Consider the following 27,003-nt stretch of genomic DNA (forward strand, 5'->3'; position numbering starts at 1 on the left):
CTACATTATGCTTATGCTAGATTAATTATTCCACATAGATTAAGCTATACTAGTAATAATGTTTACAGTATATAGAGCTTTTCATCTTCAAAGTGCTCTACAGACATATTATTACACTGCTTTTTAGCAGTCATATTTCTCCACTTAAAATTATTCACCACCAAATCCAAATTCCTGATCATTTGTAAACAAAACAAAAAAGGAACATTTTATTCTAAACCTACTGTTAATCATGCAGCTTTCCTTCCCCAAAACAAATGTTCCTGTGGATAGCATGTGCTCCAGAGTAGGTTGCCATTTCTAATTTAGAAGAGATTCAAAACCAAACGTTGGCATGTAAGCTTAAATCCAAGTCTAGGATAGATCTGGGACAGCAGACGTAAGACAGCAGATACAAAAAGCTGCCGAGACTTCCTGAGCCTTTTCTGGTGTTCAGAATGGGTACAGAATTTCTATATGATCTCAGACACACAAATATGGAAAAAAAAAAAATCAACTTCCTACTTAATGACAACAGCATCTTCACCTAGTGCAAATTTATATACACCAAATAGTGGGTTTCAGAACAACTTAAACAGCTCAGGATGGCACCTATTCTTTCCATCCATTCTGCCTTCAGTTCAAAGACTTTTTAAATTATTTTTTAAAATTTTCATTATTTCAAGTGATAATCACAAGCAAGTACACAGGAAAATGTGTACTCATCAACATAAAATAAAGCCCATAAACTTTTAACAAAATGTTTAATACCTAGGAAAAAAAATTCAGGCCATTAAATTTATATATATAAAGTATGGACTAAATAATAATAATAATAAAAAAATACTTGGGTGCAGTATTGAGTGAGTGAGTGAGTATTGCTGCAGGGTCTGATCTTGCAAACTCTTACACCTGCAAATAAATTCAGTGATGTAATTTGCCTCTGTCTTTTTCCAGAGTGCCTTACAGTCAGCTTAAACCAAGTATAGACAAAAACAGATTACTGATCTTTTTTTTCTCCTTACTCTTTCACAGTTTTATTAGTATTAGTGCTATTCTTCTATCTGCTAAATCTTCTGAACACAGGCCAGTTGTCAACACAAATAGGTGAGATCTGTCCCATCAAGGATGTGGGTACAAGGTTTAGTTCCTACCAGGGAACAGGGTCCCTGACTGGAAGAAAGGCCTTTAAATGAATCTGATCAAGACAGGATGAGATATGCCTAGCAGAATCCTCTCTGCTATCAGAACATTGAGAGCTGGACACGGCACACTGTCTAAAAACTTCAGAATATGAGCCGTTAACAGTGAAACTGGACTGAGCCATTTTATGAAATCCAAAGAGCAGGGTTGTAGGGCTCTCCTCTTAACAGAAGAGGTGTGGAATTCACTCCGAAATCAGAACTATACTGGCCAAACTAGATCCAGGATAAGGCATTTCTTAGCCTGCTTGCCACGGGTATTCTGGAGGAAAGAACTGAGAAGAAAAGCATGTGTGAGACCATCTGGCCGCAAGATGAGAAATGCACCTGATGGAGGTCCTGAGAACACACCAGCTCTGAAGGAAAAAGACCGTCTTCCCCTCACTAATACTTGAGATGGAGAGGCAGGCTGATCCAGTCCTGGAAAACAGCTCTTAAGATACAGTCTCTCAGTACCCATTCATAATGTATAAGCAATAATAGCTAGCACCACCTGCTAGTGCATTCAAGCAGATAAATGCAGACCAATGTATGTGATGGTCAGTGTACCATTATCACAGACAACTGTTTTCTAATAGGAGACAAGATTTGATTTCACCCTTTTGTTGTTCTCAGACTCAGTGACCATATTATTAATTGCATGTGATGGGCTTTAACACATGAACTGAAAGCTATTTATGAATCCTCACTCTTTTGAGCATGTAAACTGTATTCCAGAAGAAGCCACAAAGTGCCTGGACTTCTTTAACCACTGGAACGAGCCCAACAACTGAGAGAAAGGCTGAAAAAGGCATCTGTCGCTACCAGCCAAAAGGCACAGAGAATTGGAAAACAAACCCTGTGGTAAATGCTGTCTGACAAGTCAGCAGCCAAGGAGAATCTAAAGTCTCTTCGAAGTGGCTGTATCACCATGAAGGAGCAGCTTAGTTTAAAACTGTCTGATGCCACATTTGCACATCAAGCTGAGCATGTCCTCCAAACTGGCCAGCCACAGCTGTATCCAAATAGAGCAATGTCACTTACATCACTGAATTCCTCACAGTGATAAAAGTAAGGTAGATTCTAGCTAAAATGAAACACAGACAATGTGATGGTGACAGGGTTGACTTCCAGGGCACTAGGGAATGCATACAGTCACCTTTAAAGCACATACCTCTTTCAAAAAATATGTCCTTTCAGCCTAACTGTCTCTGTGGTTTTTCCCATGAGGATATCCATGAACTTCATGAAATTTTTTTATGCCATGAAATACTCGAAAGGGAGGATTTTCTATTTTAAATGTCAAGAATCTCTACAAGGCAAAGTCTCTTCTAGCACAAAAACTCAACCAAAATGTAGAAATGAGCCTTCCAGAATTTAACAGACATGACTTACTGTTCCCCTTATTGTTCATTAGAACAACATAATGGTGGGTGCCAATACTATGATGCTGAAAGACTTCCAAATCAAGTCAATCAAACCCTTCATGGGTCTCCAGGCTCTATTTTTTTCCCTGGCAATAGGAAATAACTTCTGCAAAACTTCTTCCCCGAGAGGAATGGGTTTTAACCCTATAGCTCCCACAGCTGACAAGACTTTCATCTTCCACCAATAACAAGGTCTCTAGGCAAGGGTCACTAAAAATGTCAGAAATATATTGCATCACGTGGCTACAAAACCTATGGGTCTGGTGAAAAAAGCCCAACAGTCTGCCACTGGAGACATGATGGGAGAGAATGAGAGAGGCTAGTAGCAGGTATCTTCAGCAGAACTTTAAAAAGCTGGCATGAACGTGAAAAGGTAGTTTCTTCAAAGTTGATCCTGATATATGGCAGCAATAAATGTTCTTGTCTTTCTTTTTTGAGGACTCCTGTTAGGATCGCCCAGTGGAGTTAAGAGGTAGATGTTGATGGTCATGACTCCTTTTTTCTGCTACTCTATCTTCTAGAGACACTTCAAAAGAGAGTTCTAAGAGACATGTGTGGACTTGAACCAGCATCTGTTTCACGCTGTTGTCTGAATAAAGCAAGTTGTGCCAGAGGTTCATGGGTTTTTGTCTTTTCACACAACAGACTCTTGTTAGGTTTATAACAACTCAGAATAAAAGGAAATTCTGGAGCGTAGCAAATAGGTAGAAAGTCACCACAATAGAGCCTTCTATATTTTCTCTTTTTAAGTGCTGGCAAATAGACCATAATTAAGTCAGCTGCTGAAAGGCTCTACTTCCAAATAAGTCTCAATCTCTTTCTGCTCTCACAAGCTCTGATGCAAAGACGATACCACCAAAAAGACCAAGAACAACTCATGATTGTGATCATTTGATCAGTGCCACTCAGCTCTAGCAGTGAAGCAGGTGCTGGTTGTAGTGCAAAGAGCTGGAGAGTGACTGCAAAGTGGTTTGTAACAGACTGCTCATTTTAGCTTACTCAAGAACGCAGTGTTATAAGGGACCACCTGAATTACGCAGCTCAGTATCTTGCAGTTTCTGACATCAGTGTAACAGATGCTGAGTGCAAAAAGTAGTACACAGAACATCCTCTTTCTCAATATTAAATACCAAATTTAAGGTCTTTTATACAAAAGACCAAAAACCATGAGCCTGTCTTGTGCCATGGGAAGACAAAAGAAAAGAACAGACAGGCATTGCCCGTATCCTATGACCCACGTGTGCACAACACACAAAAAAACCTAAATATCTTAATGAAAAGAGTAAGATATTCTGTAAACAAATACAAGACTGTCACCTTCTATCCTCTCTAAAGCAAGCTTTGTCATTTAAACAACTTTGTTTTCCATGGATTTGTATAGTGAATATTTCACGGGTAGAATGTCTCTCTCTGAATAAATGTAATTAGCTCTGCATTAGAATCTCTCCTATCCGTTTGAAGTCGATGGAATACATCAAGTTCTGTTACTATGCCCACAACACATATTCAAGATTGTGCTGCACTTTTTTTCCTCCTCTTTTCAAGTAAAAGTCTTTATTATTTGCTGCACTACTAAATTTTTATTTACTTCTACACTTTTTTAATAAATTGAGGCCCAGGCCCTGCAAAGCTTTGCTGGCATAGTTTTGTTTATGGTCTGCCACTTGTGCCTTCGTAGTCAATAGAAATATTCAGTGTGTAATAAACGCAACACATCTAGTACCTTCAAGGGTGAATCAAATGCACATAACTGCTCTCACTGAACTACTTACGTGAAGAAAGTATGCGTAACTTTTTTCAGGAATTGGCTTTCTATCTGGACAGATTTCTGTAAAGGCTTATAAAAATTTTCCAAATATAAACATACCCACAAAAACATTTGCCATTTACAAAGCTGTATTTTCTCTCTACCTTTGTCATATGATAATGAAACTTAGGAACAAAAGAAATTCCTATTCATATTTAGCCATGAAATTGCACCCACAATTACTTCTAGTTATAATGAAAATAGAAAGGACTTCAATGTTCAACACATACGTATAATGATTTTTTTTTTCTTAAGATGTAATGACATGTTTTGTTTTTCTTGGACTGCTGGTGATAGTTTGGGGACTTTTATATTGAGACTTTTAGGGAACGGAAGGGTTAAAGATGTGTAAAACAGATTTTCTCACAGTTTAAAGAGAGCAAAACAACACATTTAGGAAACCAGACAGCTAAAAGGTCAAAACGTTACACTTCCAGGTCAAACTTCTGGTTGCAATTAAGTAAATTCCTCTAAACATTTCTAGGGAAATCATATTTATTTTAGGTTTTATTTCAAATCCCTATTCTTTCTTGCTTACACTGTAACCAAAACAATATTGCTCTCTTTAGAAACATTTAATAAAGAGTACTTTTTTTTAAAAGGAACCTGACATTTAATCTCAAAATAAAAATCAAATCTTTTTTTTTTTACCATCTCATTGAATATACAGTTGAACTAACTAAAAAAAAAGGCAAAAGAAGCTATCAAACCTAGTTAATTTTTTAAAAATAAATACAGACTTTCTTTTCCCCTTAGAAATCGTATTTCCCTTTTCATCCACTTTCACTATCTGTATTTTCATAGTAAGGTTTGGTTTGGGTTTTCTTTTTTTACTAAATCCAGCTATTTTCCCCCTCCCATGCAGTTATACGTAAAACCCTCAAACCTAAGATGCTGACAATGGTTCTGATATAAACGCTGACGTGCCTGCTAAAACATACCAACAATCTCACGGCTGCTATCACTGCCCAACAAGACTAGTTAAGGTCTAAAAAAATAGAATCTCTGCCCCTGTAACATACAGAGATTTTCAGAGGGTTTTTTTTTCCCCCCGAAGTCCCAAACACACAGCCACCACAGCTGCACACAGCACAGCATTATCTGCACATGGACAACAAGCACAACAGGAATGCAGCGTATGTGGTTTTTGTGACGCACAAGAGGTAGACCTGGTATGCATCTAAACAACGCAACCCACTATGTATGTTAGCAAGTGATATATGCAATCATATGTACCCAAGCTGAAAAAATGAAATCCTAAAGGCGCGTACATATTACACTATTTAGCCAAACACAAAAGGTATGACCAGATTCAGACATTATTTACAAATGCTTTACTTCAGGAGAACATGCATATTATGTTAAACTGCCCTCACTTGGAGAGGATGACTCCTGTACTTTATCTGTAGCATATTCCAGGCAGCACAGTCTTTGAGCTATCCCACACACATATTTGTAAAGGTCAGACAGCTAAGGAAAGTCAGGTCTATCATACTGACCAAATAATTTCTTCCCTGGTATTTTAGACATTTCAACGCAAGGAATTTGAGCATCCATTAAATGCAGACCACAGAATCTATAAAATGCTTCTAGCAGAAATCCTATTTGCCATGTTCACAAAGGATGGGAGAAGATAATTTAAAGTTAAACTTACTCTTCAGAAAATTTCAACTGAAACTGAGCACTCAAAGAAACCCCCAAACCTATCTGCTACCTCTTCCAACCGTGCCTAGTGCTTAAACAGGTCCAAAGAAGCTGTAACACTGATATCCTATCCTCTGTATTCCTGCTACCAAGCGACTACAGAAGCTTTAAAAAAAAGTATACGGAGCACACAAGAAAGAGTACCTAAAGACATAAAAAAGAATCAGGCAGTCAAATAAGACATGGCAAGAGCTTAGGGACAGATTTTCAAAATCACTCTGTGTGGATTCCAAAAATGCTGAACCCCCACCTGGGACAAACAGATGCTAACGGCTCTTTCAGAAGGTAGATGCTGTATGTCCCCTGGCCTAGATGAGAGTCACTTTGATATTCTCAAGTGAATATCAAATCAGAAATTAAAGGTGGGGTTCAGCTTGCCTAACTTGCAACATCCACATCAAACTACTATCCTAAACTTCATTTTTAACTGATAGAGATTAATTGCCTATTAACTTCTAGCCAGATATGATAAACTGAAAGAGGAGACATAATTCCACTTTGTAAATACGCATGATTAATGGATGCTGACTTTTTGCCTAACTATATAATGAAAACGCCAAAGATAAACTTTAAATTTGCATAAATATATGTGCCTTTGCATAAACTGCAGTACTAACAGCAAAATTACTATGCAGATCTACTTGGATGCTATAGAAAGACCTTTATAGCTTATATAGGTATACAAGATAGCAGCTGTCAACATTGCTGCATGCAAACACACATTTTTTTTTGCACACACACATACTTAAGAGTAGTTTTCATAATATCTTTTTCTTTTCATAAAATGAAAAAAATCATATGGAAACAAGAGACAAACAAAAGATGGAAACAAGATGGAAGCAAGAGAAAGAAACAGAATGAATTAAGGCAGATAGGAATTAAAGGTTAGAGGTCAAGGCTGTTTTCAAAACCATACCAAATTTTTTCTTTTCACAAAAATACACCAAATTGAACTCTCCTGTTTATTATTAATCTTATTAATATTATTAATATCTTATTAAAGATATTTCTTTTCAATACAATACTAACTATATAAACCAATTTATTAAGGGTATCTTTAAAATAAATACATTATTTCATTTCCTATCCAAGACCATAAATAGCTGCACATGGGAGCTGCAACTAGGGAAGAAGTAAAATAAGGAGAACACTTTCAACCCACCTGGTGCTGCAGCTGCAAATGTCCCATGGAAGAGAGGGACAGCAATTGCTAAAGTCTCTGCAAATATCAGTGTAATAACAGGAAGACAAAGGTAGATCCTTCAATCTAGAAAGTGCAGAACTTTCTCTGACAATCTTTGAAACACACCAACTTTCTCTGACGTATTAATGAGTTTTCAGTTTATAGTGCAGGCTTTTTCCAGAAAAGTACAATGATAAGAAAGGCCATACTGGGTAAGATCAAAGGTTGATATAGCTAAATGCCTTGCACATAAAAGTTGCTATAAATGGCTACAAGGGGAGACTAAACACAAGAGCAAAGTGCATGTGGTTACTTCCCCAATATTCTCCCAGACTCCAAGCACTCTCAGCTCAGGCCTGTATTGAACCAAAGGAGATTTCTGTGAATTCTGTGCCCTCCCTCGCTTACTCTCCCATGTTCTTGTCCAGTTCTGTGGACTCAGTGTAAGCTTTTATCATACCTATTATTCTTTGGCAAAGAGTTCCACAGTTCTGCTAACCGCCGTGGTGCTTCCAATACCTTCATTTGATGCCCTCTTGTTCTCAAATTGGAAGATACGAAGAGAAGAAATAATTTTCTAGATCTCTCTTGCGTTCTCCTTAATTCATATATTTTCCAGGCTGAAGACTCCTAGCACACTTAACTGTTCCCTGTATTTTGTATGTTCCTTGTATTGCATTTCCTCACCTTGGGCCATCTTTGTTGCCCTTCTTGGAGTTTTTCCCAATTCTATTGTATTATAATCTAAGGTAAGGAAAAAAAAAAAAATCACTAAAAAGAAAATACCCAAACAGTGCATGAGTATGGTGCTTTTTGTTCTTGTCAAATATCCTCTACCCTGAGAAAAGAACAAAAAAAAAAAAGTTGACATATATACCCTTGATCTTCTAGGAAAAAAATGTTTTGGTGAAAAAAGTTGCCTTTAGTCCCCATTAGCTGGCTGTAAAAAATGGAAAAAAGTGATCTAAAGCAAATACAGGAAATATTAAGTACAAGATACTAATCAAAACATTTTTCGTAAGTTATTGCATAAGTTACTGCATACTTCAGGGAGCTCTGAGGCTCTGTTTTCACAGACAGATGAATGTAAGTTCAAAGTTCACAAAGATCTGCGGGACTTTGCCACAAATCATAAATGAGTCTGTTGTAAAGATGCTGCAATATAATTCTTTTGAGAGACAGAAATTACAATGTGCAACTGCAAACATCAAAGTTAATTTAAAAGACTTCTGTCCCCCTCAGTCCCCTGTGGTAGCTTATCTGCTATAGCTTACTTTCCCTCCAGTTGCACCCATCAAATTTTTGTGGAATTGCTGTTCAAGCAAGATAGCTGAAATTATTCTAGTTAAAATCAAACAAAACACTGTTTCACAGCAGACGAGTAAGAGTTAACAGCTGGGAGGGTGGGAATAAATCAGTTTTGCTGCTACAGGATTGTAACGTGGAACATACCCTACGAACATCTTGCACATTTCACGTTCTACAGTAATAGTGAACACTCCTAAAGCAAATGAGGGCAGTCTGAAAAGGCTGTTTTCCTTAAAAACATCATAATGTTCAAATTGAAATGCAAGGCCAAAACAGTTCAGAATATTTACTATCGTGATTTATTGTACATTTTTTGTGTGCTTACAGAAGCCAGACAAATAGTTTCATAAGCAACAGAACAGAAATGTATTTTCTTATGAAACTGCATCTTATGCATTTTTTTATATTAAAGATGACGTGAACTTTGACTCCAGAACTCTGTAAGGCTGAAGAACTCATAATAGCGCTTGTACCTCTTCCAGTTTCTCATTTTAGTAAGCTTATCAGAAGTTAATGTCTGAAAATTTAATGTCTGAGACTTTTGCCTGTTAATAAAGTTCACTCACGTTTGCAAAAAGCGACTGAGGAAAAAAGATGGACGGACAAACAGAAACACACAGAGAAAACATGATCACAGTAAGCCCCATTTCCTTAGAAAACTAGGTTAAAAATATAAAAAAAAAAATACACAATCCTGGAGAAAGCAGATAAAATCAAGCTGAGAGCTCACTGTGCCATGTGACAGCATGCTCTCTAATTATTTTCACTGTAGAAGAGACTGTACAATAAAAAGATCTGAAATCAGAGCAAAAATGTTCCACCTTCAAGCCAAGAAAAACAACAAGAATGCTAGGGAAGGAATGAGAAAAGATCTGACAATTACTTGTAGGATAAACGTAGTTAACTTGTCCCCCTCCCTCAAGAGGGGGAAGAAAGTCAGTTTACAAGATAACCTTCTTCCTTCCTTCCACTTCTAACATTGACATTTCTACCAGCCATATTTTCTTTCTGCATCCTCCTCTTTGTTTCCTCTGTGCCCATGTAAACTTTGCCTTCTTCCTTAATTTGCCACAGTGCTCCCTTTCTCATTCTCCTGTATTTAATATCTCTACTCAGTCCTCTTTATAGCCTCTTGTTATGTAATTCTCATTGCTCTTAATCAAAACCAGCCACCTTCTGTGGAACATGAAAAAAACAGGCTCTGCTTTTAGCTTGTTTCAGTCTACAGTAGGTGAGCATTATGACACACTAAGCTGCTTGACATCATCACTAAAAACAAGTATGTGGTAAGAGTAGCACAAGTGGTGCAAATTGGAAACATATGGCGCATACATATAAAAACGTAGGTTCTAACTTTAAAGGTTATACATTTGTAAAGTGAAATAGTGGGGTTTTTTTAATGAATGAGAGAAATTAATTAATACATGGGTTTTGTTATTGGATGGCTTACATTCATTGAACTTCAAATAATGCAAGTGAACCATATCTGATCGATGCCCTTCTTGCATGATTTTGGCCATGAAAATTGGATGCAGGCAAAATTAAATCTTTGAAAGTCTACCCTATATTAATTTTCTCTTAAAAAATAAAACAACCCAAAATCCAACCAAAATCAAACATATCTGGACATTAATTAAACACAGGAAACAGAGAGTTTATACCAAAGCCTATGTCCAAAGGCTAAATTAAAGCTTACTTTGGCAAATTGTTCATACTGGTCATTTGGGAGGGGTGGGGAAATTGTTCAGACAGAAGGAAGAATAGGAAGAACTTGCTTGTCTTGGCTACTTTCTCTCATTTTTCCATTCTTTCTTTCTTTCTTCTCCTGGGTGTAACACCCACAGATTTCCTAATGAGATGGTATGCGACCCACCACACTCTGCTGTGTGGGTGTAACTTAAATGAAAAAGAAATGTAAATTAACAAGTAACATGCATGGATATTTATATAATGTGCCACAAAACTGAAAGGTGGTATTGAATAATATTAATATTAAACATAATATAACATTAATACTAAAAAGAAATTGTGATAGGTGAAAATTTTCTCTTCAAAACAGTTATGGTAGCCTGCTTAACAACAGTATTCTCTGCTTAACAGATCTAGACAGCAGGATGAGATCTGGTCATCAGAATAAGGTAGCTTGGCTTCTATTTCTGAAGAAAAATCCTAATACAACATGTTTTGATATTAAAGGTAGTCTAAAATCTTACTAATACTGGCCCAATAATTCTGATTCTAATAAATTTGGAATACATCTGCAACGTGGAAAGCAAATTAATTAAAATTGACCTGAAAAGATGCGAGTTCAAGTATAGGTGGAATGCTGACCTGAGATACCTGAAGTAGTAAATAACCAGCTAATAAGCATCTTAATGTTCCTTCTATAGATACACTCTTCCTTATAATAGCGGGGGTTTTACAGCAGTGAAACCCTAGACACAGACTTGCATAACTTTGAGCAAAAGAAACCACATTCAGTTTGAAGAGCTCAAAAACTTTTAATAACCTCCAAATGCAACAATAGCTGCAAGCTTAAACATTTCACCAGCAGCACCTACAGTGTGTGTATGTAGTCGGCCACATACCAAGCTTGCACATTTCTTTGTATACTACAAAACACTGTAAGCCAAACATTGGCCAGCTATCTTGCACTTCATCTGTTTGTGAAAAAACACAAAAACATATCTTTGTACTCTACAAACAGAACCCGTGATCCTAGAGAGGAAGGCAAAACACAAGAGGGTTTGGAGCCACGTTTGAGTGATGATAACTGCTAAGGACGATTAGACTTGTGGCTCACCTAAAAGGGTCAGTCCCTTAGAGGTAGGTCCCAGTTGCTCCAGTGAACACCCACCTATTCTGTTATTTCCTTCTCAGGTAAGAACAGACTTGAATGTAACTTGAATAAACTTGATTCTTGGACTTGAACAAAGCACTCCTTTCTTACAAATTACAGCCCTGAGCAAAGCAGGCTGAGAGAAGAGGAAAGAGAGAGATTTGGAAATTAAGTTCAACATGAATGTTCGTTATCACAGACTGTTTTCTTCCTGTATTTGTTTAGTGTTAATTAATGACAGTGAGATTAACTGCAGAAAACTGATGGAACAGTAATTCTGCCTCATCCAAAGTAAATATTCTTTAATCTAAAACTGTCACAGATATTACTGATGACCTCCTCAAATGTATACCCTTAAGTTTTTCATTTTCAGGAAATAAGGGGAAGAGTCAAGCAGAAGATCAGTTCACAACCCTGGGACAGCATACCAGTATTTTTACTGAAAAGTTCATGATATAAAAGAAAATATAAGACCCTAAAATCTCACAAACACCCTCAAATTAGTGTTGCATCTGTCTGCATATTTAAAAACAATTATTATGTCTGGCAGTTTTATCTTACAAAATCATTGTTTTTGAAAACCTACTTTTTACTGAGGCAGGAAACTTTAAAAAATAAATAATAAAAAATATCACTCGGTAAAAGAAAACACAGAAAAACCTCAACAAATCTCAGAAATTCTGATCCCACCCTCTGTAATTTCCCTCTGCTTTCACTGTAAGAAAATGGTATTTGTTCACTCAAAACCAGAAAAGTACGGGGATCTGAAAGTTCACGTGTTTTATAAACAGTAGTAATATTTTAAAGGCATAAAATGGAGTTACAACTTGCAATGAAAAAAAGAGTTTGAAAAATCCCTTAGTGTCCTGAAGCACTTCTTGCTTATGCGGTATTGTGTTCTTGTGGGTGGAAAAAACCCCTCCTGTCATGCCATAACAATCTGGCTCCCATATATGCCTAAATTTTTGCAATAATAAGCCAACCATACAGTATTTAACCTGTGTTCTCTTTATTAAAAATGCTCATTAATATTGATAACAGTGTTTAAAGCTGCAACCACCAACTAGAATTCTATAGGAATATACCTTTTCAATAACTGAAACAATTTTGAGAGGCAAAGAAGTTGTTCAGAATTAAAACTGTTAATATGCACTGAATTCAAAAATTTGTTATGAGTATACTGATTGTATATTGTAAGTATGTAATTACATTCATTGCGGAATTCATGTTTCAGTAGAGATCTATTTCAATATATTTAAGGAAATGTGAGAAACTATAGCCAACACAGGGCTTTACTATTGCAGCCCTTCTTTTCTGTGACAAGTTTATAACATGCTCCAGGCTGGTAATAAAAAAAGTCATTATTTCCTAAGAACTATTTAAAAATAAATTGCTTGTGTGATACCACACCAACAGATAAGCCTATCAACTGTAAAACCCACCATGATGACCAGAACAGCTAGTGAAATAACACTAAACAGAAACTGGCAAGCCATTTAGCCCCAAAGCTGATCTAACATTAGAACACAAGCTACAGTGATCATTATCTTTAGTTTAAAACATGTATGTACTGAAATTGCACCTGTTAGTCTCACCACCCTCACACACGCAAAAAAAAAAGTTCCAATTGGGTAAATGCTCTTACTACTGTTCTCTTCTGCTCAGTAATTACTCCCAAGGTCATCAACACTGCTGCCAAACCTGCAGTAACACCGGTGAAATGACAAATGCTGTTTATCACATCATAGCAATTTTTTAAGACTGAACAGATTGTCAGAAGAGGAAGAAGTAAAGATATTATTTATAAATTAAAACTTCTAAACTAAATGTTCAAGTGGAAAGGAGACTTAAACAAGCACATTTCCATCAATTTTGAAGGACCCAGGATTATACCATTTATTCTTTCTAATTCTAATGATAGGCTCTCATACTAATAGTACAAGTGTTATGTTCATTTTTCAATAACACAGAAAATTAAAACCCACTTAATTTTTCAATAACATAGCTGAAGTTATTTCAGACCCGAACACCAGCTATTTCAGGCTTATTGGCTTTCCCGATGGCAAATTTCTCCTGGAAAAAATAAAGAACAGCAGTTTCCACCATACTTTATCTTACTTGATTTCACAATAAGTTAAATAATTTATTTTACCGGTAAGAAACAAAGGACCAGATGGTGCATGCTCCATTGATTTCCATTGACCACGTTGTTTAGGCGCTTCCAAGTAGTGTTTGACCCTTGAAGCAACAACTTCTTCTAGCAGCATGCAGACCTCCTGAAAGAGCAACCATTGGCCTATTTACATCTAAATTTATAGGCACGCAGCAGAAATCAATACAAAATCAATCCCTTTCACATAAAAAGGAAAAACATTATCTGCAATTACATACTGAGGTATTACGTAGAGATGAGAAGCACATAATTTAGGAAATGAATGGGAACAAGGGAGGGATCAAACAATTTTGCTACAAAACAAGAGAGGAGTACATTACAAAGTCTCACTTGGCATATGAAATACATTATATTACAATACTAATAATTTTTGAACAGCAAATTAGTTTCATTTGTATGCAAAGTAGGAAAAAAATACACGTTAAAAATTTATCATAACATTAGGTATTTAAGCAAAATATTAGTAAAAATACTCCCAGGAATTGTCAACACACTATTTCTCTGTAAGAATCCTTATAAACCACAACAGATATTTTGGTTCAATTCAGTGTAATTTTGGGGGGAAGACTCAGAGCAAATTAGGTCACAGCAACCTAATTTCTCTAGCTAATTTTGATTTTTCTGCTCCTAAACACAACCGTTCATATCTTTCATACTTCCTTCAGCAAAGCGCAATAAAAACCACATACAACTCAAGAAGAACACACTCTTCAGCCAGCATAACCATAGAAGAAAACTTGGAGTAAAAGCAAAAAATTAATCCCTTGAATGCCAGAATGAGTTTTCAGATTAATACATACACACATATTTGAGACTTTTTCCTCAGTATTCTCATTTTCCATTGTGCATAACTATGTGCTCACAGAAATTATACTTTGCGGCACACAAAAATATCATTTTACCTTTTTACAGTGTTTGGACAATAGACAAAATTATATTAGCACTATCTAAACTAAAATATCTTGGCTTGAAGTTTACTTTTGATTAATCTAGAAAGTATGCAGAGCAACAAATTTTTAACATACTGCTCTAAATGAAAGCAATGCACATATATTGGTCAACCACAAACAGTATTTTCTCCTTACAGTAAGAAATACATTTTACTTTCTGCTTGAAGAGTACAATTATAAAATACTTTATTTACTTATTCTTCTGTTTAACTCATTAAAGTGATCTCATTACACATTCCTTCACAGGGCTATGCATGCAGGTTAGAATGAAAAGGTCTAGAAAGCAGCGGAAACGCAGCATGCATTTGGTTCCTTCTGCAACAATAAAGATGAGCATGCACTTCCTTAATTTACATGGAAAATATTTTACTTGTTATGCTTATGGAAATATTATTTAAATGGTTCTCCACAAAGAACTATACAGACATATATTTAAGAAAGCATAAACAAGAGCAGGCTTCAAGAGAATCGTCTCTATGTACTTTTCACCGCTAAAAAGAACTTGTAACTGAGACCTTCTATATGCATATGGAGAGATCATAGCAATGACATGACTAGAAATCAGTTTAATAAATGTTTCTCAAAGTACAAAGATAGAACTTTGACTGTGTTATTCCAGGGGAAAAGAGACAGGACAGAAAGGGCAGGGAAATTTGAAGGGCAGAAAGAAAGGCTCCGAAATGCCTCAATTTGCATCTCACAGCAATCCCAAGATGACTCTACATACAACGCATGTGACAGCAGTGAGTAAACTGTGGTCTTTACAATGCCCAGCTAGACAACGTGCACTGTATTTTCTTACCCCAGCCTCATGCTTATGGGCACTCACTTAGTTCCCAGCCTGCTCTACGTGACGCATGCTCCAGCAGGAGCCGGCAGCTGACAGGCCAGCACTGCTCCCTCCTTCTACCTGGGACCGCATCGCCAGGCTCCATTTGCTACAAACAGCGGCCACCGACTTTCATCCAGGGTAAGCAGGGGATCAGCAGAAATTGTGTTTGTGTTACAGGGGGTGTAAGAGGCATCTGCTTTTCCCACAAACAAGCAAAGAGGGCTGTACCACCATGAGTACTTTCCACAATTTGGAAACAACAAAAATGTAGAAAACTGCTTGCGATGAATATGTAAAAGCTCTCATAAAAAAAATATGTAGGCATAATTTGCCTATAATACCTTATTGACCTTTTTCTTCCCACTTTAACAAAGATTCTGCATAGGACTTTCAGGAAGGGAACTGTAAAGCTATCGGAATCACACTTCTCGGCTGTTGAAAATATGCAACCTTTGTACTTCACTCAAAATGTGCAGTCACAGAAATGTAATGAATGCTGCCCTGTCATGCCTCTTTATTAAATCAATCATGATCTAATTTCCTGAAATTCATATCTTTTGTTTTGGCAGTCTTACAAAATACATTTTGAAAGCACTTAAAAGTCAGATAACCGGGATAGTAAAACTATCCGGTTATAAATAGAAGGGGTAATGAGTATTCATTTAGTCAGAAAAAAGAAGTCTAAAAGATTTCCCCTTTTTTCTTCTTTCTCTGCTTAATAAAGCACAAATCAGATGAACAACATGCTGTTAAATATTTTGCTTTCACTCCCTCAGGATATTAATTTATTATTTCTTTTAATTTTATTTGAACGTATTACTTTGAGACATACAGGGATGTTCTGCAGTGACAAGTTAATTATGCCATTATTAGGAAAGCTATCTGCTGAAAATTACCGTAACAGAGACTTGCGGGAAAGTCCACAGGCATTTGAAACATGTCCTGCCTTCATTTTCAATAGGGAACTTCTCAAGTTCCCAGAGAGACTGAAATAGGGGAAAACTCCCGCCAGCAACACATCACAAGACTGTAGCAGAAATCACACAGAATCTGATGAAAGTTACATTCATAATTTTGCTGGTCACTGATGCACTGATTTTCCAAAATTTCATGTTATCAGGATATACAAATGATACACTTAAAGACTGGGAGTTTCTTTTCATAAGATACAATGCTTCTACTATAGTTTATCATGCATGCTCATTACATTTTCTTGCACTCTCTAAATGCAACATCATTCACACTTCTTGGAACAAGAAAAAAAACAATTAATAGAAAGGTATTTCACCAAAAAGCTCTGCAAAAATGATACCTGTCACAATCTGTTTTGTATCACTCAGGATAATTTACAAACATTCATGAGAAATAAGTTTTTAAAATTAAAAGTTGAGTCAGAAGAATCAAAACAGCATGCACACATGCATGCATGCACACACACAGAGTTTAAAAATTAAAAGGCAAATTGAAAGCGGTCATTAGTGACCCAAAAAGCACATATGGTTGACTTAGGAGTCCCATGGCAACCGTTGACGGTTAGGTATAAGTAACAACATTCTCACAACACCAAAAAATTCTGAACAGTTCAAGGCAATCCAACTTTTTCCCTCCAGCCACATGCTTTTGAAGTAGAATTGATATTTGTTGTACCTCTTTCTCATGATCTGAAAACCAGCTGGTGTCTTTACTGGAGCCTTGAGGCAAAATATGAACATCCACCAAAACAGCAAAGTTCCCACACTGAAAAAAAAAACAAAGAAGAAAAAAAAAATGTTCAACTGTAGCTGCTAGGAAGCACATGTCAAGCAGACAAGGAGGTAAACAATCAGGTAAGCATATGCATCTGATTCAGAGATACAGCAGGCAGAACATAAAACTGTGGAAGATTATGAAGTATGGAATTACAAATTTACCATTGTTTGTGGGCTTAATGAGAAACAAGAGCACCAGACCTATCTTGGATAGCTCACTGAAAAGTTTAAATAACAACAACAAGCACAAGTACATGGAATTTTCTTCTGCTATCTATATGCCACTTTTAAATCTGAGTTCAAGCAAATTTTAACATGTGAAAAATTAGCTATTCCTTCACCAAACTCCCATCATTCTATTTTCTGAGAATTTAGTACAATATTAGTTATCTAGTTTGTGTTTTAAATTTATTAAGTCCTTAAAAACTCAGCCTCTTTAGAAGTCTTTTCTCTCTCTAAACTACCTAATGTAAAGAACGGCAGGTTTGAAAAACTTGTGGTAACTACCTAATATTCATTGACATCTGTCATTTAGCCAATACTATACTTTGAATTGTTAAATGATAATAAGGCTAACCTATTAATAAACACTGTATGTAGTTGTTAGGATGATACAGGCTACATCCCAAGACACATCAACTATTTCTGAAATTCCTTGATAGGCTTTCACTGAGGACAGTGTGACATACAAGGTTTAATTATTTTCTTTCGTCAGTACATCAGTCATTACAGTGACCTTCTAATACAAGGAAGAGTGAACAGCACAAACACATCTCCTTAGTTCCGCTGTGCACTAATTCACCCCTAGCAAAAGAATACTGCCTCTTTTCATGAACAGAGGTATGCTGCATTACAAGCTAACGCTTTCCCTTTCTTCTACTGTAACACAGCACCAAATCTCACTCAGACATCCTTTAACTAAACAACTTGCAAGGTAAAATCCCATTTCATCATTCTGTTTTGGCTGCTTGTGCCGCACTTATGATGCAATAAACTCACTCTTTGAGAAGACTGGCCATGTGCGGTCATGGCAATTGCACATCCGGAATGTCTGATGGAATAGAAACAACATCCTGATTCCAGACAAGTCTCAAATGTGGATGTACAATCCAGCGTTAGATTGGTCTCGTTTCAAGTGGACGTTGCAGCGCACACTTCCTGCCCTAACTCTCTCTCTCCATATTTGCTCTTCACCACCAAACATCTGCAAACCCCACACCAGAATTCCAATTGCTAACAGAATTAGTTCTACAAACAGTATGATATATATTTTACACTACAGTTGTACATCACCTACAGTCTAAGAGGTACATCTATATCTTGGGCTCATGGTATAGCAGAAGTACAGTCTTTGAGAGTACCCTTACCTGTACAGTTAGTACAGACGAAGAACAACAAGATTTAGCATCGAGTTTATTAATCACGACAGTGTATTTGGTAAAGTAGAAATCTCTGGGTTTACAAAACACTTAGATCTGTATATTATCCATGAACAAAAGTATTTAAATAATCATTTAAATATATTTAAAATATAATTCATGACCAATATTGTAATGTAACTAGAATGCAAAAGTTTGGCAAATGAGACAGGCATTGTGAAATCATTTTGAGAAACTTCCAAGTTACTTATAGGTATCAGTCACTGAAAGAGCAGAATGCTTTGATCTTTTTTATCAAAAGGCTTCTCTTTCCTCCAGAGAACCAAGAATTACCAGATGGCTGCAACAGCAAACCTCTCCAAGCTTTAAATTGATGACAAAATATCTCTCAAAAATCTCTGGTGAATCATTAGTCAGCTCCAGCAAACTTTTGAGTTGACTACTGAACTTCAAAGTTAGCAGACACTGCATATTATAAAGAGAAAGCCAGTAAATTATTCATGGCTCAGCACTTATAACAACGAACAAGTATTTGACACATCAAGAAAATTCAAATTATCAAATGCTACACGTTAACTTGCATCATTTTCTATTGACTACAGAAACTTTATATATAGGTACAGATGCAAAGTATAGACCTGTTTTTCAAGGACACATAATGTAATTATTTTCTTTTGAATGGCAATATTTGTCTCCTTTGCCAATCTTGAAACAACTGGAAAAAAGAAAATAACGAACCATATTTGAAACTATATAATGGAACAGTTCAAAATTATCTTAAGAATACTACAAACAGACCAAACATTTGTAGTACTTCAAAGAAAAACAAATATATATGAATAATGAGTAAATCCTTGTAATAGACAAGCTTTCCCAATGGAAGATTTCTATCCCTCTTAGTTTTGGAGCACTCTTCTTGCAGACGGCATACCTGGAACTATTTCAACATCCAAAAGCCAACAGTTTTGCCACTCAATTAGAATAGTTTTGGGACAGGACACAATGAAGCATAACTGTCGCAGACAGAGAGGAATATGGGGAGTAAGAGAATATAATCTGGGTCTCATTACCTCCTATTTTTCCTAAGTCCTGAACATGATATAAACAACAGCTCCCATGCAGGCTCCTTTGCACTCTGAAATTATACAATACATTGTATACCCTACACCTGTATTTATACTTTATATACCTTCACATGGTACAGCTTTGTGTACAATATTTACACTAAGCAGCTCAATACAACTTTGGCTGCTCCAGCAGCAAAGGAAGAGTTCTCTGTACAGATTAAATTCCAATACAAATAATTGTATTGGAATTGGGGAACAGAGGGAAGTGGAAGAAAAATGTATACTGTTTATATTAACAGACTTGACGATCTTATAAAAGTTTCGAAATAATTTTTATTTATATTCTGAAGACATGCAATTCCATGAAAATACTAGCTTTTATTTTAGAGGAAATTAAGCGTTTCCAGTCATTGTGGCTGTGAGAAACAACTCATGACTCCTGAGTACTGTAACCGAAACGCAAACAAAAAGAACAGAAATTTTTCATTTTATGTTTTCAACCTCAATCTCAAAATTTGCACTGGAAATGATTTTGAGACGTGTGATTGTCAAAACTGAAACCCGAACACCTGACTTGATGGGAAGCACTTTTGTCAAGAATCAATAGAAAAACATTTCACTGAAAAATTAGAGACAGAAACAGATGTGCCAATTTGATAAACTCCGTAATTCTAGAATTCAAAAACTCTTCATTTTTACAAGCTGTTTTTTAATGTTAACGTACTTACTGTAACAATCTAATAACATTCACTGTGTTATTAAACAAAGGGCTTTAAATGATTTCAGAATGTTGTTAGTGTATTGTTGTACAGTAATGGCATCTAATGCAGAACATATTTTCAGGAATCAAACTGTTTATACAAATACATCAAACACTTCATAGAGTCTGCAAATGGAAAAGATAACCAAACATGTACATAAACAGAATGAATACCAACGCAAAATGGTAAGTCAGTCAAGGAAAGTCATCTGCTCGTAACCTGTTAAAACCTTGGCCCTGGATAAGCACATATTAGGTGGTGAATTATTATCCCAAATCCCCCAATGAGTGGATAAACCCAAACAAATACTTTTTATTGCTATGCTCATTTTTAGAATCAGGGGGCTCCTACATGGGTACTCTCATTTCTTTAAACTGCATCACTTACAGTGTAAAAACAGTCATTATAAACAAAAACACTTGAGATGCTGGGGATAAGCATGGTGAGTTTGTATTCAGTTACATCATTCCAAATGTGCTGTATCATTAAACCAGACAGGACTGGAGAGCCAGCCTCCCAAGACACATATTAGCGTTTCCCATTTCTGTGATTATTCTACGGATGCGGGCTGTAGGGTCAGAATTAATTGAAGCTTAGTTGAAAAGGAAACATATGATAGTTTGGCTAGCTTTTGGGGGCGGGCAGGAAGGAGGCAAGCTGCAACTGTCACACACGCTTTCACTTTCCAGAAGGACAGCTGCAAACATAGGTGACACCGTCAGCGTAATAGCAGTAGTTAGCTTGAAGTTTGCTGTCTCTGCTTCAGATCAGAATGGTCTTTTTAGTACCAAAAGCTTGGGAAGTTTGTTATATTAATCGGTCTACAGAAAGACAGTACCTTTCTTTACAAGCCTTGCTTTGTTTATAATCAATTTTAATTAAAAACGATTTTGAAACACATTTCCCAGTTGCACTCGGAGAGAAGCATGCCCTACACTGTAAAACTTTAGTTCTCCAGGCTAAGCATACAGGGACTGTTTCTTTCATGTTACCTCTTCCCTGAAAGGTGTAATATTTAGCTGCAGTGATAATGTTATTCCACTCTCAGATGATGTCAATAGTTAAAAAAATAGACTAGAGATCCTGATGACCACTCAGCAACATCACAATGCTGAAAAGGACTTCCAAAGACATAATTGATAGGAGGTAACATCTGCCTCCAGGTGGCAAAAGCATGGCTAAGGGATTTTGTGGAGAAGAGGAGGAAAAAAAAAAAAAAAAAAAAAAGAGTATGTGAAATATCTTCTCTTACTATAAACAGGAAAATTTTAATATATTCCATCCTTTCCAAGTTCTTTCCAAAATCAGTAAATGTTCCAAGTTCAGTTATACAAGTTCAAACATCTACAGCATTAAGTACAATTATATATTGTCATTGGCCTATACACTGTGCCAACTATATTATGACTATATATATTCAATCACTGTTTCCAGGCTTTGTGGAAGCAAAAGTTTGCTCTCCTCCTTTATCTTTCTGACCCCAAAGAAAGTGATATGTCTTCCTTTTGTTTATACATTTAGCACCAATGATTTGCAATATTTTGACTTTTTCTCTTCTACAGCAATAGCAACAGGCAAAAATCATTTAAGCGAGTGAGCATACAGCACAGGAGATATATTTGTTGTTATACAAAATTAATTTACCTTTCATTTACAAGCGTGTCTAGGAGCACTATGATTCCAGGTAATATACAGAGTTTTCCAAACTGCAGGACACGCTTTTCAAGTAGTCAAATACCTCAACCTGCATAAAAACATGGCTCAGGATAGCTATTTACGCCATCACCACTGCTGATGGCTATATGGGAGCAAAGGAGGTTTGGTGACACCTGACATCATACATTCCTCATTCTTTTAAGAAGTAGATAAAGTTACAATTTGATATGTGCATAGCTTTTCCATATATTTTTCCAGAATCTCCAGAGTTTGTTTTTTTTGAGGGGTTTTCATCCTAAGGAAAAAAAAAGGGGGGGAGGAGGGAAAGAAGGATAGAAATTTTTTTCACCATACAGTCAAGTTGCACAGAAATAGCACCTCTCTAGTTACTGTTCAAGGCAAGGTGGCTTTTTAACTTTGAATTTCAGGAGAGTGTTTAGAAAACACCAGGTCACCAGTGATTGGTTTTACTGTCATGAGATTAATCAGGTGGTCACCTGACAAGAGGAACTGGTGATTATAAAAGGATTTCTCATCAGCTGATTCAGAAAGAGTGCAGAAAAGATCAGAGAGAAGGCTCCAGAAGAAGCCACAAGCAGGAACCCTCAAGGAATTTATGATCCAAGTCCATTCTTCAGAATGGTCAAGAATTAAGAAGCAGAAGTTGGGGGTCGGAGGGTGGAGGAGGAGGAATTCTACTTTTGACCTTTTGTCTTCTCTGGATAAGAACTGCTTGGTTCTGAAAATTTTGAAAATCTTGTAGTTTGTTATAAATATTGCATGGCTCCGAGGAGATGAGTTGTAACCCAAAACCATCCTCAATGCTGAGCCATTCACTATATTATTATCGGGGAATTCAAAGCTGCCTGTACTAGATGCAAAATGGGACTACAGGATCTTGAATGACAAAAAGGGGAAAAGATGGAAGATGTGCACAACTAGAAGAATAACTAGAAATTCATATCCACAGACTGAGCTCTGCCATGTTTCAGAAAACTTTACAGCGTCTGGGCTGTATATTGCAGTTTCATGCGTGTCCAGCAAACAACCAGGCTACCGTTCAGAAATCTCAAACGGGATTCTATTTTATTTGCTAGAGTTGTAAAAGAGTTTTGACAAATAGCTGGTCTTGTTAGAAAAGGATTATAGCCATCAGCTGACATCACCTAGATCTTTTTAGTCCCCTGCTTTCAAAAATCTATAGGATCACTCTGCAACAGTGAAAAGGGAGCAGCAGATCAACAGTAATGGCGTAGGGGTTCTAACTCCAAGATCTACCCGCAAAGATAGCTGTACTAAATTATACACAGATTCAGCCGGAATCAGTCAACCTAAAACGCATTCAGACTTTTCAAAAGCAGGGAGGAAATTCCCCCTTTTATAAGCTGAATACAAGTTATATCCAAGTAATCTTTGGCAAGTGGTTAGGCTTTGGCTTTTTTAGGAATACAGTTTATGTCTGAGAAATTCCCAAAGGGAGGAGCGTTCAATTTTCATGTTTCAGTCGAATGAAAGAAGTAGTATTTGAAAATTCAACCAATGAGCTATAGGAGTATTAGGATCACATTCAGGGGTTCCCATGCCAAGCAAAGAGGTGCAAGCAGAGAACAAGCCTTTAGAACAAACTTTTGTGAAAAGTGATCTGAGAACATAACAAGAAACTAGGATGCAACATCAAGGCAATATGTTAGACTCTTAGAAGATGCAGATAAACAGGATATTAATGTAAGAAATGATGGGAAAAAGAAAACAAGAAATACGTGTGGATGATTCAGCCCCTAGGAAAATGTAAAGAAATCTAAGTAGTTTCAAATCTGATGGAGCTGTGTATAATACTGGAGACTTTCAAATTAAGGACTAATGCGCTGTTGTTAAAGCACATAATTAATTGTGAGACAACCACCCAAATCAACAGATTAAAATAAATTAATCAAGACAACTCCTTCAAGAACACCCTAAGTATCTGCTGTGGTAAAGGATCTGCATGTTTTTTAGCAATATAAGAATGCTTCAGTGCAAACAGAGCCCTTCAGTTCATCACCCACAGTCAGGCTAAGCAGTAATTACTTAATCTAAACATCTGAACTGGTCTAGGAGAACTGCTCTATCAGGTACAATGTTGAAAAAGAAGCCTAAATTGCATGTGAGAATTAAGCTTAATTTAGGTTGTCAATCTATGCTGATCTGGTTCCAATTCCGTAGGAGGTTTTGTAGCCTACATATTAAGAGGAGCCATGTAGCTGGAGCTCAAACAATTGCAAAAAGCAAGTTTTTCCTCAGGGCACAGTCTCCAAGTAACACTGCAATCTCAACATTGTTTTGAAAGGATATATACCATGTCCCTGCCTGTGTCAGAACTGATTCAGAAAAACAGAAATAGCAGCACAGTATTTGTTCAAGATAATAGAAAGATAATTTGAGATTCTAACAAGCTGCTTTCACCCTTTTGTCGTACAATATTATTATAAAAACTATGGTATCTTTAAAATCACAGCTAGCAAGCCATGAAGAAATACTAATCTCTGCAGCAATCTGCATTTATGACACTTTGGGTTGAGGAGGGTGAGAGGCCATTTTAACTGGATAGCTGAACATATTCACAATCTATTTAAATGCAGTTAATTCTTAATGATCGATTTTAAGGACATTCCTTGGGGCTTGGACACACCAATAGAGTGCCACAGGATAACACGTTATTGTGTACCACCTGATCTTTGGTAAGTGGGTGCACATAAAGATTAGAGCTACCTTACCTAACTCTCACCCTAAGCTATCAACAACAAAAGTTTGGTATTATTGAAGTGATTCATGATGAGAAGAATTGCCTTGTCACTGCTGTACTAAACTGGAATTTGGGACATCTTCTGTGGCTCTAGAAAGTCAGTGCTGGGATTTAGTTTCTTACCCAGGTGGAAAGACAAAGGAACTAGGACGCACCCTGTACAAAAAGCTCTGCATGTCTGAATCATTCATTTTGTAATGATCAGATACTACAGTAATAGGTATCACCATATTAAGTATTGAGACCTGGTAACCCTAACAATGTTCATTACTTCCTTTGATTTCTGCACTGTAGATCAGAGAAGTACCTAGTTCACTAGCAGTTTCTTCAATACTTCCTCATAGTAACTAAACTGAATTTCAAATTTAGCTATTTCTAACTGTCACAGGTTTAGTGATTGCTTAAAACAACTAGAATGATTACGTGTTCATAATACATAAAAGGGCTTCCTTAAAGTCCTGCTAAGAAACAGGAGGGATGACTAAAGCTTCCAACAAACCTAAAAAATCACAAACAGTAAAGTGACAGTATAATTTTCTGAAGAAATTACAGCCAGTAATAAAAAGGCTTGAGGGCCTTTTTCAGACTTTAACTTGTTAAGTAATTTTCACAGGTTTTCACATACATGCGCTACATGCTATATTTTAATATTAATGAGCCAAACTTTAAAGTATAAACAAAAGATCACCAAGTATGTATTGGCAAGCTGCTGATGCATTTGTTAAGCATATGAAAAGAACCACCATACAGGATGGCTGAGGAGCTTAGTAATGTACCACCTGATTTTATGTTTCGGCATATGCTAGTCATGACTAGAAAATTAAGTGCAATAAAAATTAAGGTAAAAAGACACCACCCTCAGTATCTTTTGATGTAAACTGTGTCAGAGGAGATAAATCCAGCCATCGGATAGCATGGAAAACACGATTTACAAAATTCTCGGAAGGTGAAGAAGAGATAAACCGCAATGTTTGTTCGGTGAGATAATGTGCACATTACTAAGATGAAGGGAGCAGCGGTTTTCAAGCATATGATGCATCCAGTAACATATTTCTTGAGTTTATTGTACAACAGCTGCAGGGATGGGCTGACTTCCGTCTCACAAAAACAGAACAGGGAAGTGAGGGCAGGTCCCACGCAGGAAATCGTTCCACGTTCCCCAGCTTTGCAATTATTTCACAAAAGCCTCCGATTCCTTTTTACACTAAGAGACAAGGTCTCACCTGCCATAAAATTTACTTCCTTCCCTCCCTCTCATGAAGATGTTACCTACCGCAGCATGCAGCTACTGAAGTGGGAAGCAGGAGGCAACAAAAAACCAAACCAAACATCTGCAGTCCATGTTCCAATACAAAATATTTGCAGATGTTAAATCTTTATGCCAAAATAATTTAACAGATTAAAGATACATTGATTACACATGCTCAGACTTAAAGACAAATACATAAAAGCAAAAGTATTTTTATTTGCAAAAAAGACCTAGCAAGCCAAATGTCTTAATATTGTTAAATTTGCTTAAGTGGTTGAAATGTTACATTTTCCAAGTGCGTAAAAGAAGTACTTTTTAACTCTGCGTTTTAACTAATTTGTCTTTGAAACAAAGCTAAGCCAGGAAAGTTGCAGAACCGCATGAAAGCTTTTTCAAGAAATAACGTAAGAAAAAAGTGATTCACTTCTGAAAAAGGCATATTACAAATGTGACACCCTTTGGACAAAATACTTCTATTAAGTGGGAGCATATTTAGTGAACATAAAGCAGAGGAAAGCTCAACAAAATAATCAATGCTTTATCTACAAAGGTACAAGGGAAGAAACAGATGAGCCTTTCAAGTGAACAAGTGATGCTCTAAATCTTACTGCTGAAAAAGCAGAATCAAATGAATGGGGAATACATCGTATTTCAAAATGGAAACAGATCAGAAAAAACCTCAAAGAATTACCAGCTGGAAAGCAAAGGAATATAATTTTTTTTAACATTCAAGGGAAAAAACTGGTTTAATCTGGCATTGAACAGAGTATATAATAAATAGACTTTGTGCATAAATAAAAAGAAAAATGGATACAAAAGGAATAGGAGCAACAACTGATTTATAAAAATATGTAAAATATTAACACAGTTGAACACTGAAGAGTCAGCGACAGGCAAGAACGAGTTGTGAAATGTACCACTGATTCCTGATGGAGGTGTTTGTCACCAGAAAGGCTGCTTAGACTAAAACTTAACCTG

At 36.5% G+C, this 27,003-nt stretch overlaps 1 protein-coding gene across 2 annotated transcripts in view; it reads right to left on the bottom strand.

The window, feature by feature from the left end:
• SLX4IP (SLX4 interacting protein) overlaps window positions 1–27,003 on the bottom strand; it is an 81,014-nt gene that overhangs the window by 23,141 nt on the left and 30,870 nt on the right. The window contains exons 4-6 of one of the 2 annotated variants that reach the window (XM_075496908.1): window positions 17,031–17,120; window positions 13,581–13,704; window positions 7,969–8,025 (exon numbers count right to left, since the gene is read on the bottom strand). In XM_075496908.1, coding sequence (XP_075353023.1) covers window positions 7,969–8,025; window positions 13,581–13,704; window positions 17,031–17,120 — 271 coding nt within the window. The remainder of the gene's footprint in view (window positions 1–7,968; window positions 8,026–13,580; window positions 13,705–17,030; window positions 17,121–27,003) is intronic. The other variant, XM_075496909.1, reaches the window with a different exon arrangement.

Source organism: Mycteria americana, chromosome 3 (assembly GCF_035582795.1).
Source record: "Mycteria americana isolate JAX WOST 10 ecotype Jacksonville Zoo and Gardens chromosome 3, USCA_MyAme_1.0, whole genome shotgun sequence".
NCBI lineage: Eukaryota > Metazoa > Chordata > Aves > Ciconiiformes > Ciconiidae > Mycteria > Mycteria americana.